Source organism: Equus asinus, chromosome 3 (assembly GCF_041296235.1).
Source record: "Equus asinus isolate D_3611 breed Donkey chromosome 3, EquAss-T2T_v2, whole genome shotgun sequence".
NCBI lineage: Eukaryota > Metazoa > Chordata > Mammalia > Perissodactyla > Equidae > Equus > Equus asinus.
Window position 1 is genome coordinate 129,925,803 of NC_091792.1, and position 14,444 is coordinate 129,940,246.

A 14,444-nucleotide genomic window follows, 5' to 3' on the forward strand; every position below is an offset into this window, starting at 1 on the left:
ATATTAGAATTCATAATTTTTTTCATTCTGATTTTTCATCCTTCAGTGTAGAGTCATTATCAAATTAGGTATCAATCCTATAAATATATCCAAGTCTAATTAACAAAGAAATTCTGCCCAACGTTTTCTGGAAGGTGGAGGGGAAAGAAACTTCAATAATCTCTTAATATATTTGTAAATGTATTTGGTAGAATAGGTGTTCTTAACCAGAGAACCATAGACAGAGAGCCCTCAAGGACCCATGGACACTAAAACAAGGGTTGGCAGACTTTTTTGTAAATGGCCAGATAGTAAAAATTTAGACTTTGCCAGCCGCATGGTCTTTGGTGAACTGTTCAACTCTGCCTCTGAAGTGCAAAAGTAGTTGTAGACAATATGTAAATGAATGGACGTGACTGTGTTCCACCAAAACTTGAGCAAAAACAAATGGCCCATGGGACCATAGTTTACCAATTTCTGATCCAAATTACTCAGGTTTCATACAAATCTAATAATAAAGTAATATTTTATTGTGATGGATGAAAGGAAAGTGCTCTTTAGAGGGGAGGTGAGAGTCTGAGGTTAAGTAATAGATCACAAAATAGCTAATAGAACTTTCATTCAGCAAGACAGTTTTTCTACTTTTCACATTTTTAGTTAATTTTCTTTGGTGTGTGGTTTCACAATGATTTTGATAGGATAATTGTTTCAATTGTCTTATGTTGAATCTACTGGCAAGATAATTTCACTATGAAAGTTATGTACTTTTCTTTAATTTTTAATACCTTCCTGCTGACATCTCCTTTCCTTCTGTTGGTCCTAACTTAATAGTTGTTGCTACTCGCCAATTCCTTGTTATCACCTTAGGGTAAGCCATTTTCTAGTGGATAGATTATGATGAATTTCTTTTTTTTTACCTTAAAAAAGCTACTATACTGAGTAAAGATTTTCTTACAGAAATTTGTTAGCACATGTGACTTCTTTTGTTTTTGTTTTAAATTTCAGTCAGAGGCTAACTGTTCTGCTATGTTTGGAAAACTGATGACCATAGCAAGTGAGTATGTTTATTCACTTCGTAGATATATAATAAACAGCAAAACAGACAAATAATTTACCCAACAGGACTATCAATTTTCTGCTAAGAAAATAATTCTTTTCAAAATAATTTTATTTCTAAGACCCAATTAGGCTGATTGTCTTTTGATGGCTTAGCATTATTTTTAAGACTGCTTGCTTTTAGTTTAGTAGAGTAGTTTTTTTTTTGTAATATTGATTCTGTTTTAATTTCAGAGAATTTGCCTGACCCTGGGAAAGCACAAGATTTTGTGAAGAAATTTAACCAGGTTCTCGGTGATGATGAGAAACTACGGTCTCAGTTGGAGTTATTAATCAGCCCAACCTGTTCATGCAAACAGGCAGATGTTTGTGTGGTCAGTAAATTATACTTTTACATTTGTTCTTCAACGTTGTTTATAGAAATTTATATTTCATTAAATCCTGCTTTGCATAGATTATTTGTGTGAATTTAACAATGTCACGAGCTCTGAATTACCTAGGAGTATGCGTGTCATCAATTTAGTTCTCTTTACTTACCACTCTTCAGCCAAATTTCAGGAAGAACATTAGCAAACTAAGCCAGGGAGATTGGTTCTAGGAATTGGGCAATATAAAATGCTTTGTATTTAGTAGAATTCGTTAAGGAAATAAGAATTTTCTAAATGCTTATGTGTGCATACGTTTTCTTCTTCCATGTATTAGCATGGAAATAACCCTTGTCAGTAAATCAGCAATAGTTACATTGCCGTATATGCGTTTATAGATAAGGTCATTCTGGTTTTTGTGTTCATTCTATTCTTGGACTCTTTATTTTATAGAAAACCAGTATCATTGAAAATATCAGGAAAGAAAACTTCATCCATTCCATTTATTCAGGATTTTATGAGACAGTTGTATGTTTGAATTTCAGCTATACCATTTTACTACCAATGTGACCTTTAGTAAGTTCTTCAATTTTTGAGCTTCATTTTTATCCTCTATAAATATTAACAACCTCATAGAGTTGTTAGAAGATATTATATATATATATATATATATAAAATATATTTCTTAATATATGGACCTGCACTACTCTTTAGGATTTAAATAAGTTGTATTTCTGTGGTATTACACATATATGACAAACAGTGTGCTTGGGACCAGGCTTACAGGGATAAATAAGAGGAAGAAAATTAGTTTAGATATTTATGTCTAACTTTGCTCTAGAGAGAATTAGAGTGGGATAATTATTTAAATTTGTGATAAGGGATAAGGACTCTAAGAGATGTACTTACAAAATGGTCTGGGAGCGTGGAGTAGGTATTTTTTAATTCAGTCTAGGTATACAGGGTCTCGAAGTGGATCTAAAAAGACCAGTAATTAGAAAGAAATGGCAGGGAGCCAATTTAGAGAAGAGAGCAGTGGACTCTTCTGTTGGGCTTAGGGATGTGGATGTGCCATGTCTGCAAACCACAGCCTTTCCACTTCTGAGCTGGGTGGTTTGCTGAGAATGTTTAAAGGTTTCATTTCTTTCTTTGGCACTTAGAATTCTGGTTCCAGAGCATTGTGTCCTGCAGGGCATCTACTAATGTAATTGGATCACAGAATGCAATAGCTTGAAAATAACCTTAGAGATACTTGGTATAACTGCTTCATTTTACAGATAAGGACATTGAATTTTAAGGAGATGAAGTTTCTCATCCAGTGTTTCACGGCTGAGTATAGTGGCTGAGATGTAGGTAGAGTCTAGATCTCATAGACTCACAATAGTGTTTTTTCTATACATTCCATCATTGTTTGCAAGAAGAACCAGTACAAACTGAGAACTGCTCAAGAAATATGGACCTTGAGAAAGAACACACAAATGATATTTTTGGTCTGAGAGAAAACAGGAATTGAGCCTGAATTTGAAAACATGACAATAACATGAACTCTACTGTTTGTCAGACCAGAAATATTTAAGAATTTCCAGATCCAAAAAGTATATGCAAAATGAATGTTTGTAACCAGAATCTCTCAGGGAGAATACTACAGCCATGCAGTGCAGCCAATTAGTACTCCTGATTTTAGGAACCAGAAAAATAGAGATGAGAAGTTCACTTGCACTGGAAAGAGCATAGTAATGTACCTTTTGGAGGGGAGCTTATTCTGAGGATACTTAAGTAATGGGCCACAAAATAGCTAATAGAACTCTATTCCAGAAGAAAAAAATTCTGCTCTTCACATTTCTTTGTTCACTTTCTTTGGTGAATGGTTTTACAGTATTTTTTCTTCTAGCTCTTACGTTAGTATTGTATATTCTGATTACATTATTTAACTTATCTATATGTTCTTGTGTATAAAGTAGGACTTGTAATACCCGTTAAATGCTCAGGAAAATGACCACTGTTAGAATAGTTTTTGCTGTTTTCCAGAATATTTGTATCATTTGTCCTTCTCCCCAAGGGCTACTGATGTTAGTTACATATGTCCTCTAATATCCACATTCCTTTTTTCCTGATTGTTTCAGTCTGAAGTAGAAATATATAGACATAAAATTTAATTTCTGGCGTTCTATGTAGCTTTCATTCCATGGGTATTGAAATATGTGCTGGATAGATATGCTTTCCCTTTGGACTTCAGGTTTTGAGCTTCAGCACTTTAGTTCTAGAGAAGGACCACATGTTTGCCATAGCTCTGCTTGCTGTTTTATGCTCTAGTGCCTTTTTATGATCATAGTTCCCAAACTTTAAGATTTTCCAGGAAGCTTGTTAATTCAGCATATGAGACAGTCCTAGGTTTGAATTTCAGCTATACCATTTACTACCAGTGTGACTTTTAGTAAGTTACTCAGTATTTCTGATCCTCATTTTCTTCATCTGTTATAAGCATTATCACCTTATAGGATTGTTAAGAGAATAAGATAAACAACACATAAAAAATTACAGGCCAACATCACTAATGAACATAGATGCAAAAATCCTCAACAAAATACTAGCAAATTGAATACAGCAATACATTAAAAAGATCATACACCATGATCAAGTGGGATTTATTCCAGGACTGCAGGGATGGTTCAGCATCTCCAAATCAATCAACATGATAACCACATTAACAAAATGAAGAGTAAAAGTCACGTGATCATCTCAATAGATGCAGAGAACGCATTTGACAAGTTACAGCATCCATTTATGATAAAACCTATGAGTAAAATGGGTATAGAAGGAAAATACCTCAACATTATAAAGGCCATATATGACAGACCCACAGCTAATATCATACTCAACAATGGAAAAGCTGAAAGCTGTCTCTTTAAGAGCAGGAACCAAAGATACCCACGTTCACCATGCTTAACTGGCATAGTATTGGAGGTCCTAGCCAGAGCACTCAGGCAAGAAAAAGAAATAAAAGGGATCCCAATTGGAAACGAAGAAGTAAAACTGTCACTATTTGCAGATGACATGATTTTATATGTATAGGAAACCCTAAAGAATCCACCAAAAAACTGTTAGAAATAGTAAATAAATACAGTAAAGTTGCAGGATCCAAAAATCAACATACAAAAATCAGTTGCATTTCTTTACACTAACAACGAAGTAACGGAAAGAAATTAAGAATAGAATCCCATTTACAATCGCAACAAAAATAAAGTACCTAGGAACAAATTAAACCAAAGAGGTGAAAGACCTGTACGCTGAAAACTATAAAACATTGTTGAAAAAAATGGGAGAGGCGGGTCTTGTGGCCTAGTGATTAAGTTTGCCCGCTCCGCATCAGTGGCCCAGAGTTTCGCTGGTTCGGATCCTGGGTGTGGACATGGCACTGCTCGTCTGGCCACATGGAAGTGGCATCCCACATGCCACAACTGGAAGGACCCACAACTAAAATACACAACTATGTACTGGGGAGATTTGGGGAGAAAAAGCAGGGGGAAAAAAAAGAAATTGAAGAAGATATAAAGAAATGGAAAGATATTCCATGCTCTTGGATTGGAAGAGTTAACATAGTTAAAATGTCCATATTTCCTAAAGCAGTCTACAGATTCAGTGCAATCCCTGTCAAAGTTCCAAAGACATTTTTCACAGAAATAGAACAAAGAATCCTAAAATTTATATGGAACAACAAAAGACCCTGAATAGCCAAAGGAATTCTGAGAAACCTGGATGTGTCACACTCCCTGATTTCAAAATATACTACAAAACTGTAGTAATCAAAACAGCATGGTATTGACACAAAGAGAGACACAAAGATCAATGGAACAGAATAGAGGGCCCAGAAATAAACCTACACATCTATGGACAGCTGATTTTCTTTGTCTTTTTTTAATTGAAGTTACATTGCTTTATAACATCATATAAATATCAAGTGTACGTCATTATAATTTGATTTCTGGATAGATTACATCATGTTCACTACCCAAAGACTAATTGCCATCCATCACACAATAAACGTGCCTAATCACGCCTTTTTCACTCCTCCCTCCACCCTTCTCCCTCTAGTAATCACCAATCCAATCTCTGTCTCTATATGTTTGTTGTTTTTATCTTATAGTTACAAGTGACATCATACAGTATTTGACTTTTCTTCCTCTGACTTATTTGGCTTAGCATAATACTCTCAGGGTCCATCCATGTTGTCACAAATGGCAAGATTTCATGTTTTTGTATGGCTGAGTAGTATACCATTGTGTATATATACCTCATCTTTATCCATTCATCTTTTGATGGGCATCTAGGTTGCTTCCAGGTCTTGGCTGTTAGGAATAATGCCACAGTGAACACAGGGGTGCATATATCTTTATACATTGATGTTTTCATGTTCTTTGTAAAGATTTTATTTTTCCTTTTTCTCCCCAAAGCCCCTTGGTACATAGTTGTGTATTTTTCTTTTTTAGTTGTGGGTCCTTCTAGTTGTGGCATGTGGGATGCTGCCTCAGCATGGCTTGATGGGCAGTGCCATGTCTGCACCCAGGTTCCGAACCAGTAAAACCCTAGGCCACCAAAATGGAGCATGCGAACTTAACCAGTCGGCCGGACCCTCATGTTCTTTGGATAAATAACCAGCAGTGGAATAGCTGGATCCTATGGCAGTTCTATTCTTAATTTTTTGAGAAATCTCCATACTGTTTTCCTGGACAGCTAATTTTCGACAAGGGAGCCAAGAGCATGCGTACAATGGAGAAAGGAAAGTCTCTTCAATAAACGATATTGGGAAAACTAGACAGCCATGTGCAAAAGAATGAAAGTAGACCATTGTCTTACACCATACACAAAAGTAAATCTAAATTGGACTAGAGACTTGAAGGCAAGACCTAAAACCATAAAACTTCTAGAAGAAAACACAGGCAGTACACTGTTTGACATCAGTCTTAACAGCATCTGTTTGAATACCATGTCTCACCAGGCAAGGGAAACAAGAAAAAATAAACAGATGGGATTACATCAAAGTAAAAAGCTTCTGCCGAGCAGAGGAAACTATCAACGAAAGGAAAAGACAGCCTAACAATTGGGAGAAGTTATTTGCAAGCTGTATACTGATAAGCAGTTAAAATCCAAAATATATAAAGAACTCATACATCTCAACAACAAAGAAACAACCCAGTTAAAAAACGGGCAAAAAATCTGAGCAGTTTTCCAAAGAAGATATAGGTAGAGATGGCCAACAGGCACATCAAAAGATGTTCAACATCACTAATTATCAGGGAAATGCAAATCAAAACTACTATGAGATACCACCTCATGCCCATCAGAATAGCTATAATTAATATGACAGGAAATAATAAGTGTTGGAGGGGATGTGGAGGAAAGGGAACCCTCTTATGCTGCTGGTAGGAGTATAAACTGGTGCAGCCGCTATGGAAAACAGTATGGAGATGCCTCAGAAAAGTATGACTAGAACTACCATATGATCCAGCTGTTCCATTGCTGCGTATTTATCCAAAGAACACAAAAACATGAATGTGTAAAGATAATGCACCCCTATGTTTATTGCAGCATTATTCACAATAACTAATACTTGGAAACAACCTAAGTGCCCATCAATGGATGAGTGGACAAAGAAGTCATGGTGTACATAAACAATGGAATGCCACTCAGCTATAAAAAAATAAAAGATGAAATCTTGCCATTTGTGACAACATGGATGGACCTTGTTATGCTAAGTCAGATGGGGAAAGTCAAATATCTACCGTATGGTCTCATTTATAAGCAGAAGATTAAAACAACAACAAACAAACATGTAGATATAGAGAGTAGATTGGTGGGAGGGGGAGAGGGAAGAGGGCGAAAGGAGTGACAGGGCACATATGTATGGTGATGGATGCTAATTAGTCTTTGGGTGCTGAGCATGATGTAGTCTACACACAAATCAAAATAGAATGATATACACGTGAAATTCATATAATGTTATAAACCACTGTTACCTCAATTAAAAAAATGATAAAATGAAATTTTATTTATAGCCTAACACAGGGCCCCCTGCACTAGACTTTAAGATGTAAATAAATGGTAATTCTTATGGTATTACACATACGTGACAAACAACACTAGGAATTCTTAAAATAGATCTGGAGTAGCATCATGAATCTCCATCTTTTAACATTCTCAAAGTGATTCTGATATGAGTAGTCCATGGACCACACTTTGAAAAACCTTTCCCTACAGCATTATCCGGATATGCCTTTTATATTTAGAAGTCCAAATTTTATTTTGTCCTTTGATCATGCTGCACCGTTACAATTTGCATAATTTAGTAAATTGTATTATACTTGGTCTCTCACCGAGGTTGCAGTTTAGGTGATGGAGACAGGCAGATACTTAAGTAGAAAATACAGTGTGGTAAGTATTCTGATAGAATCACGTGCTTTGGTAACATAAAGGAAAAAGCACCCATCCCAGGCAGGGGTGGAAATGGGAATAGCTTATTCTAGAATAAGTGATTCCTGAGTTGAATCTTTAAAGGATGAGTAGGAATTAGACCACTATTCAAGAATGACTGTTGTGTTTCTAGCTTGGGTGACTGGATATCAGAGAAGATGGTGTAGCGATAGGAGAAGATAACAATGTGTGGCGTCTCAACAATTGTGTTTAGAAGTGTGAGATTCAGGCCTGGTTGATATATATTAGCACAGTCATATCTCCTGGAGGAGGCAGAGAAGAAAAGATCAAAAGGAAAGAGAGATGCTAACTTAGGCTATTTAATAAGAACCATAGAATGCTTCCTGGCTTCTTTTAGTTCAACTTTTTCTATAGTTTGATAAGAACGATACACAGATGTGATATTGTGATGTATAAGAAATATGTATTTGGTCTTCATCCCTGGTTCTGGCACAGAGCTCCTGAAACCCTTGGAGTTTCCTAATGATGAAAGCAGCTAAAGTGTTTTTGTTGTACTAATTAGGTGATTTTTTGGGAACCCGCCTCAGGATGGAGGCTGGTTGCGAGGGAAACCGGCCTTGTGATTAGACTGCTTGGGAGGGGGGGGGCGTGCGGGGCATGCGGCACAAGCGGTCAAGATCAATCACCAATGGCCAGTGGTTTAATCAATCATGCCTGTGTCATGAAGCCTCCGTAAAACCCCAAGAAGGACAGGGTTTGGAGAGCTTCAGGTTGGTGAACACATGGAGATTTGGGGAGAGTGGCAAGCTTGTGGTGGGCATGGAAGCTCTACATCCTTTCTCCATACCTTACCCTATGCATCTCTTCCATCTGGCTGTTCCTGAGTTATATGCTTTTATAATAAACCAGTGATCTAGTAAGTAAAATGTTTCTCTGACTTTTGCAAGCTTCTCTAGAAATTAATCAAACCCAAAGAAGGGGAGAGACTTGTGGGAACCTCTGATTTATAGCCAGTTGATCAGAAGTACAGGTAACCAGCTGGACTGTGACTGGCATCTGAAGTCCAAGGAGGAGGTTGTGGGAACCACGATCTATAGCTGGTCAGTCAGAAGCGCAGGTGATAACCTGGGCTTTTTTTTTTTTTTTTTTTTTTTTTTGAGGAAGATTAGCCCTCAGCTAACACCTCCCGCCAATCCTCTTCTCTTCTGCTGAGGAAGACTGGCCCTGAGCTAACATCTATGCCCATCTTCCTCTACTTTATATGTGGGACGCCTGTCACAGCATGGCTTGACAGGTGGTGCTAGGTCCACACCCAGGATCCGAACCAGCAAACCCCAGGCCTCCGAAGGGGAACGTGTGAACTTAACCACTGGACCGCTGGGCTGGCTCTGATAACCTGGGCTTTTGACTGGCATCTGAAGTTTATAGTGCAGGGGCAGCCCTTAACCTGTGGGGTCTGATTGCTATCTCTGGTAGATCAGGTCAGAATTGAGTTGAATAGTAGGTCACCCAGTTGATATCCGGAGGATTCCTGGTTGGTGGGGGAAACCCCCTCCACACTGGAATTGGGTCCAGGCACCCAAAATAATAAGTCACTGTAACATGAAAGTTAAACCTTTGGAAATTGCTTCTTATGCAAAATTGCTTTATCTAGTTTACTGATTCCAGCTGTGAAATATATTGCTAATATTAAATCCGCATAGGAGTAATTTTGATTAGCTATGAAAACAAAGTCCAGGGGAGAGAGTACTGTGTACCTGAAAGAATGCTATTTTTTTTAAGAAATGTTTATTTTTTATTGTCAAAATGAAAAAGGAAAATTGTATGAAGAAGAAAGGGGATATAGAGATGCAGCATTTTTTTAAGCTTTTTTATAATGGGATTAATAAAATATAAGCTTGTTGAGAATGGGGGCTATTTCCTTATTTCTTTGATATTCCTTAAGAGTGCTTAGTATACTAAATAACTTATATAACTAGTAAATATGTATTAGTAGTAATATCAATCCGCAGTGATAGCATAGATTTTATCAGAAATTTCTGAAATGTTAGGGATGCGGAAAGAATTAATTTTCTTTACTCTTTCTGCTGTCATTTCCTAAAAGAATTATACATGGTTACTTTTGTTTGAACCTTTCTCAACTACTTTTCAGTTATAAAACTTCTTGTTGGTCTTAGATGTTTCTGTTTGTGTGTTGTGTGTTTTTATTCCTTGAGTGTATAAAGAAGAAAAGGCAACTGTTCATTCGTTGTTACTTAGCTGCCAAAAACTAATCTGGCTTGCTGCTTATCCCTAGTATCACTTAAGATTATCACACATATAATATTTTTAACTAATTGTTATGAGAGATTACCTAAATATTACGTACATAAAATATCATTGTGAGGGATTATTTAAATGTAAGATTGTTCAGTGGGAATATAAAAATGTCAGGTTTTGGGGCCCACCCCATGGCCAAGTTGGTTAAGTTCATGCACTCTGCTTCAGTGGCCCAGGGTTTCGCTGGTTCAGATCCTGGGCGCAGACATGGCATTGATCATCAGGTCATGTTGAGGCAGTGTCCCACATAGCAAAACCAGAGGCACTCACAACTAGAATATGCAACTATGTACTGGGGGGCTTTGGGGAGAAGAAGGAAAAAAATAAGATTGGCGGGGCTGGCCCCGTGGCCGAGTGGTTAAGTTCGCGCGCTCCGCTGCAGGCGGCCCAGTGTTTCGTTGGTTCGAATCCTGGGCGCGGACATGGCACTGCTCATCAGACCACGCTGAGGCAGCGTCCCACATGCCACAACTAGAAGAACCCACAACGAAGAATATACAACTATGTACCGGGGGGCTTTGGGGAGAAAAAGGAAATAATAAAATCTTTAAAAAAAAAATAAATAAATAAGATTGGCAACAGATGTTAGCACAGGTGCCAATCTTTTAAGAAAAAAAAAAAGTCATGTTTTATAAACTGTCTAGTATTATTGATTGTATACATAGATATATTTTATGTGGTGCTATTACTGTGTCTAAATAACTGTGAATTTTTTTTCCCTTTAGCATTTCTTCTATGCTTATATGAAGTACCATAACTGTCTTCTAGTGCCTTGCTTTTCTGTTTAGTACGACTATATAGTTTGCCCAGCAATTGTCCAATAGGCATATTTGTTGTTTGACAATCACTGGCTTTATTTTAGGTTAAAGCATAAATTTTATACTGGGGGGAAAATATCCTTTTTGCGAGACCTGCGTGAAATAAGTTTGATTTCAAAAGATAGTATAGTATTTAAATTCAGATTTAAAATGTGTGTCTTAGAGCAAAGTATTATGGACTAAGCGCTAACTAAAATATTTTTATTTTCTCAAATGCTCAAATTTTGCTCAGTTACTTATAGTTTGCAAAATAAATCAGGCATCTCCTGATGACTGATAAATTTTCTTTAGAGTCTCAGTGAATTCTGAAGTCTCTTTGGACTTACAGTCACTCTAATAACAAATATGGATGGTATCTAATTTAATATGACCTTTATAGTAAATGTGTGAAGATGTCACTGAAACTACAACAGAAAGTTTCTCCTTTTCTCCTTTGTGCTCCTGAACATACATCACTAAAATGTTTTTTATGAAAAAAACTTGTAAGTGGAATGATTATTATTTGTTATTGCTTTATAGTTTGGAAAGCACTTTTAATGTGCGTTATCTTCTCAGCTAAAATTTACATTTATTCATCAGAGATATTCAATTAAAAGCCTGGTTTTTAAAGTAAAAATTTTTCCATGGTGCCCAGCACATTGTAAGTTTAACCTTGTCTTTGGTGGAATCAGTCTCTATAATCATTTAGTCTTTATATTCTTTAGAAACTTCTGGCAATAATGTCTTTAGTTTGTAGGAACTGTTTGATGTAATGCCACCATCTTTGAACTCAACTGTGCTCTTCCAGAACTGAGAAACCTTATAAAAATTTATATACTTAAGAATCTCCCCCCTGTAAATAAACAAATTGTTTTATCTAATTTTTTCCAAAGTAGAGCATTAAAGAAGATTGTTTTCTAAACAATAATTTTGTGGCAGAAATATGAGACAAAAGACATAAATCACACCACATAATCCCCTTTCTGTCCTCCACAGTCCAGATTTTGCATTGATTGCCTAATGAGTATATAATTGTATTCAGGGTCTAAAGCAGAAGGTTTTCTTTCGCTTCTGCTGCTTTGAATCTTTAAATGCTTTTGATGCCTACAATCATTTTTATTTTGAAAGACATGAACTGAATTATACTTATGGTAAAACTCTTTCCTTTCTATAGAGAGAAATAGCTCGGAAACTTGCAAATCCTAAGCAACCAACAAATCCTTTTCTAGAGATGGTCAAATTTCTGTTGGAAAGAATTGCACCTGTGCACATTGATTCGGAAGCCATAAGGTAAGTTAGGAAATATATTCATTCAAAAATAGAATATAATATGAAGCCACAGTATCATAAGTTTAAATACTGGGTCCCTAAGGAGGCCTACAAAGGTTCCCATTTATCTTTTTAAATGGCAGAAGGATACCTCATTCAAGTTGAAGAAAGGGCCTGTTCATTTTCTGATCTTTGGCTTACTTCACTGCTTTTTACTTTTTAAGAGTTTTTGTGTTTATTTTTAGCCTATATGTGCTCATTAAGGAAAACCCAGAACATAAGAACAGAGAAAGAAGAAAATTTTACATTTATAGGCTATCAGTCAACCTTTGAGTTTTCTTAACCATTTTAATGGCTACATAATATTCTTTAGTGTGTGTTACTGTGTCACTATTCACTTGAGATGTGTGAAAACCAAATGATATTTTGGAAAGAGCACAAGATTACCATTAGACTAATCTGGTTCCAGGACAGATGTCTACTACGTCATCTGCTTTGTGGCTTTAGAAAAAAACCTCTAATTTATCTAAGTTTTTCATTTATTTTTAACTTTAACATGGGTATAACTTCTCTATGTTGGATGATTGTGAGAATTAGTGATAATATGTGAATAGTAAGAAGCTGGCATAATGGACACTAACAGCTATTGTTTTTTAACTATTCCCGTAATTCCATATATTTCAGTTTCTACTAATGATTTCCTGTTAACTTCTATGAATACTTTTCCTTTGCACTAATCATTTGTCCAATAGATAAGATATATCTTTCTATTCATGTTAGGTTATTAAATAGCACTTATTAGTTCTCTTTCCAAACAGCCTTGGATTAGGACAACTGGTTCTAGCTATTAGTTATTTCACCTTATGTGAATCACTGCATTGGTTATATTGAAATGTCAGTTGTATTTGTTTGCTACGTCTGCCATAACAAAATACCACAGACTGAGTAACTTAAACAACAGAAATTTATTTTCTCACTGCTCTGGAGGCTAAAAGTCCAGCAAGTTTGATTTCTTCTGAAGCCTCTTTCCTTGGCTTGCACATGGCCGCCTCCTTGCTGTCTCTTCACATGGTCTCACTTGTCTGTGTCCTCTTCTCTTCATATAAGGACAACAGTCATATCAGATTATGGCCTGCTCATTTGACCTCATTTTGCCTTAATTATCTCTTTAAAGGCCCTGTTTCCAAATACAATCACAGTCTGAAGTACTGAAGGATAGGACTTCAACGTGTGAATTTGGGGGTACACAATTCAGCCCATAATGGCGATGTTTGTCTACTTTTTTTTCTTTTCGACTAAGATTTCCTTATTCTTTTTAATTTCCTTATTTGCAAAGAAAACTAAGGTTTGGAGAGAATAAGTGGTTTGTTCACAGCTGGGTAATGGTAAAAACCATGACTTAAACATAGATTTATTATTTTCGATGTGAATGTCCTTTGCTCTCTACCATTTGATTTTAATGGGGTAAATCAAGGATACGATAAAGTAGGCACCCTTCCCTTTGCATATTAACTTTGAAAGAGACCTATAATGGCATCAGGAAACCTTTACTGTTTGTCTCCGTGAGGTCTCACGGAGTTTCATTACTTCAGTAAATTATCATAAGCTAGTATGTGACCTCCAATACTAAAAAAACAAAACCTCAGTTTTTTCAGAAGCTTCTTGGATTGTTTGGGCTCAAACATACTAACTTATGGTTGGGATTTCTAAGAGAATAATTTTATGCAAAATTCCAATTTATTTGAATGGGAAATATATGTGATATAATATTCCATCCACGTAATCAAATCTTCATGAAATATTAAGTTGCAAATGAAGAGTTTATTCATTTAACATACATTTAATGGAGCAATTTTTAAAGTACATTAGGTAACTGGGGAAGGATAGTTACATAACCCAAATTGTGTAGGAGGGATTTGTTAGGGAAGGCTTCTGCAATAGATGGCACATAAAATGGGTAGTGAAAGATCAGTAGGAATTATAGCGTAGCCAAGTGAAGATCGCAGGGGAAAAGCAGTCCAGGCCACTAGTCCTGTGTCCTTGGTTGGATTATTTATGCTACTCTGAGCTTTAATTTCCTCATCTTTAAAATAAGGACAATAATAATTACTGCTCACTGGGATAGTTGAGAGGCTTAAATAACATGTATGTGTAAAACACTCACACATACTGAGTGCTGAATGAGTGTTAATAGCTGTTCTGGGAAGAAAAAATAGCAGACACAAAAGAA

At 36.3% G+C, this 14,444-nt stretch overlaps 1 protein-coding gene across 12 annotated transcripts in view; it reads left to right on the plus strand.

The window, feature by feature from the left end:
* The window catches only part of PDS5A (PDS5 cohesin associated factor A), a 164,604-nt gene that overhangs the window by 85,448 nt on the left and 64,712 nt on the right, over window positions 1–14,444 (plus strand). For 11 of the 12 annotated variants that reach the window (XM_044767712.2, XM_014857209.3, XM_070506007.1 and 8 more), the window contains exons 15-17: window positions 985–1,033; window positions 1,270–1,409; window positions 12,120–12,235. In XM_044767712.2, coding sequence (XP_044623647.1) covers window positions 985–1,033; window positions 1,270–1,409; window positions 12,120–12,235 — 305 coding nt within the window. Of the gene's footprint in view, window positions 1–984; window positions 1,034–1,269; window positions 1,410–1,853; window positions 1,977–12,119; window positions 12,236–14,444 lie in introns of all 12 variants that reach the window. The other variant, XR_011502262.1, reaches the window with a different exon arrangement.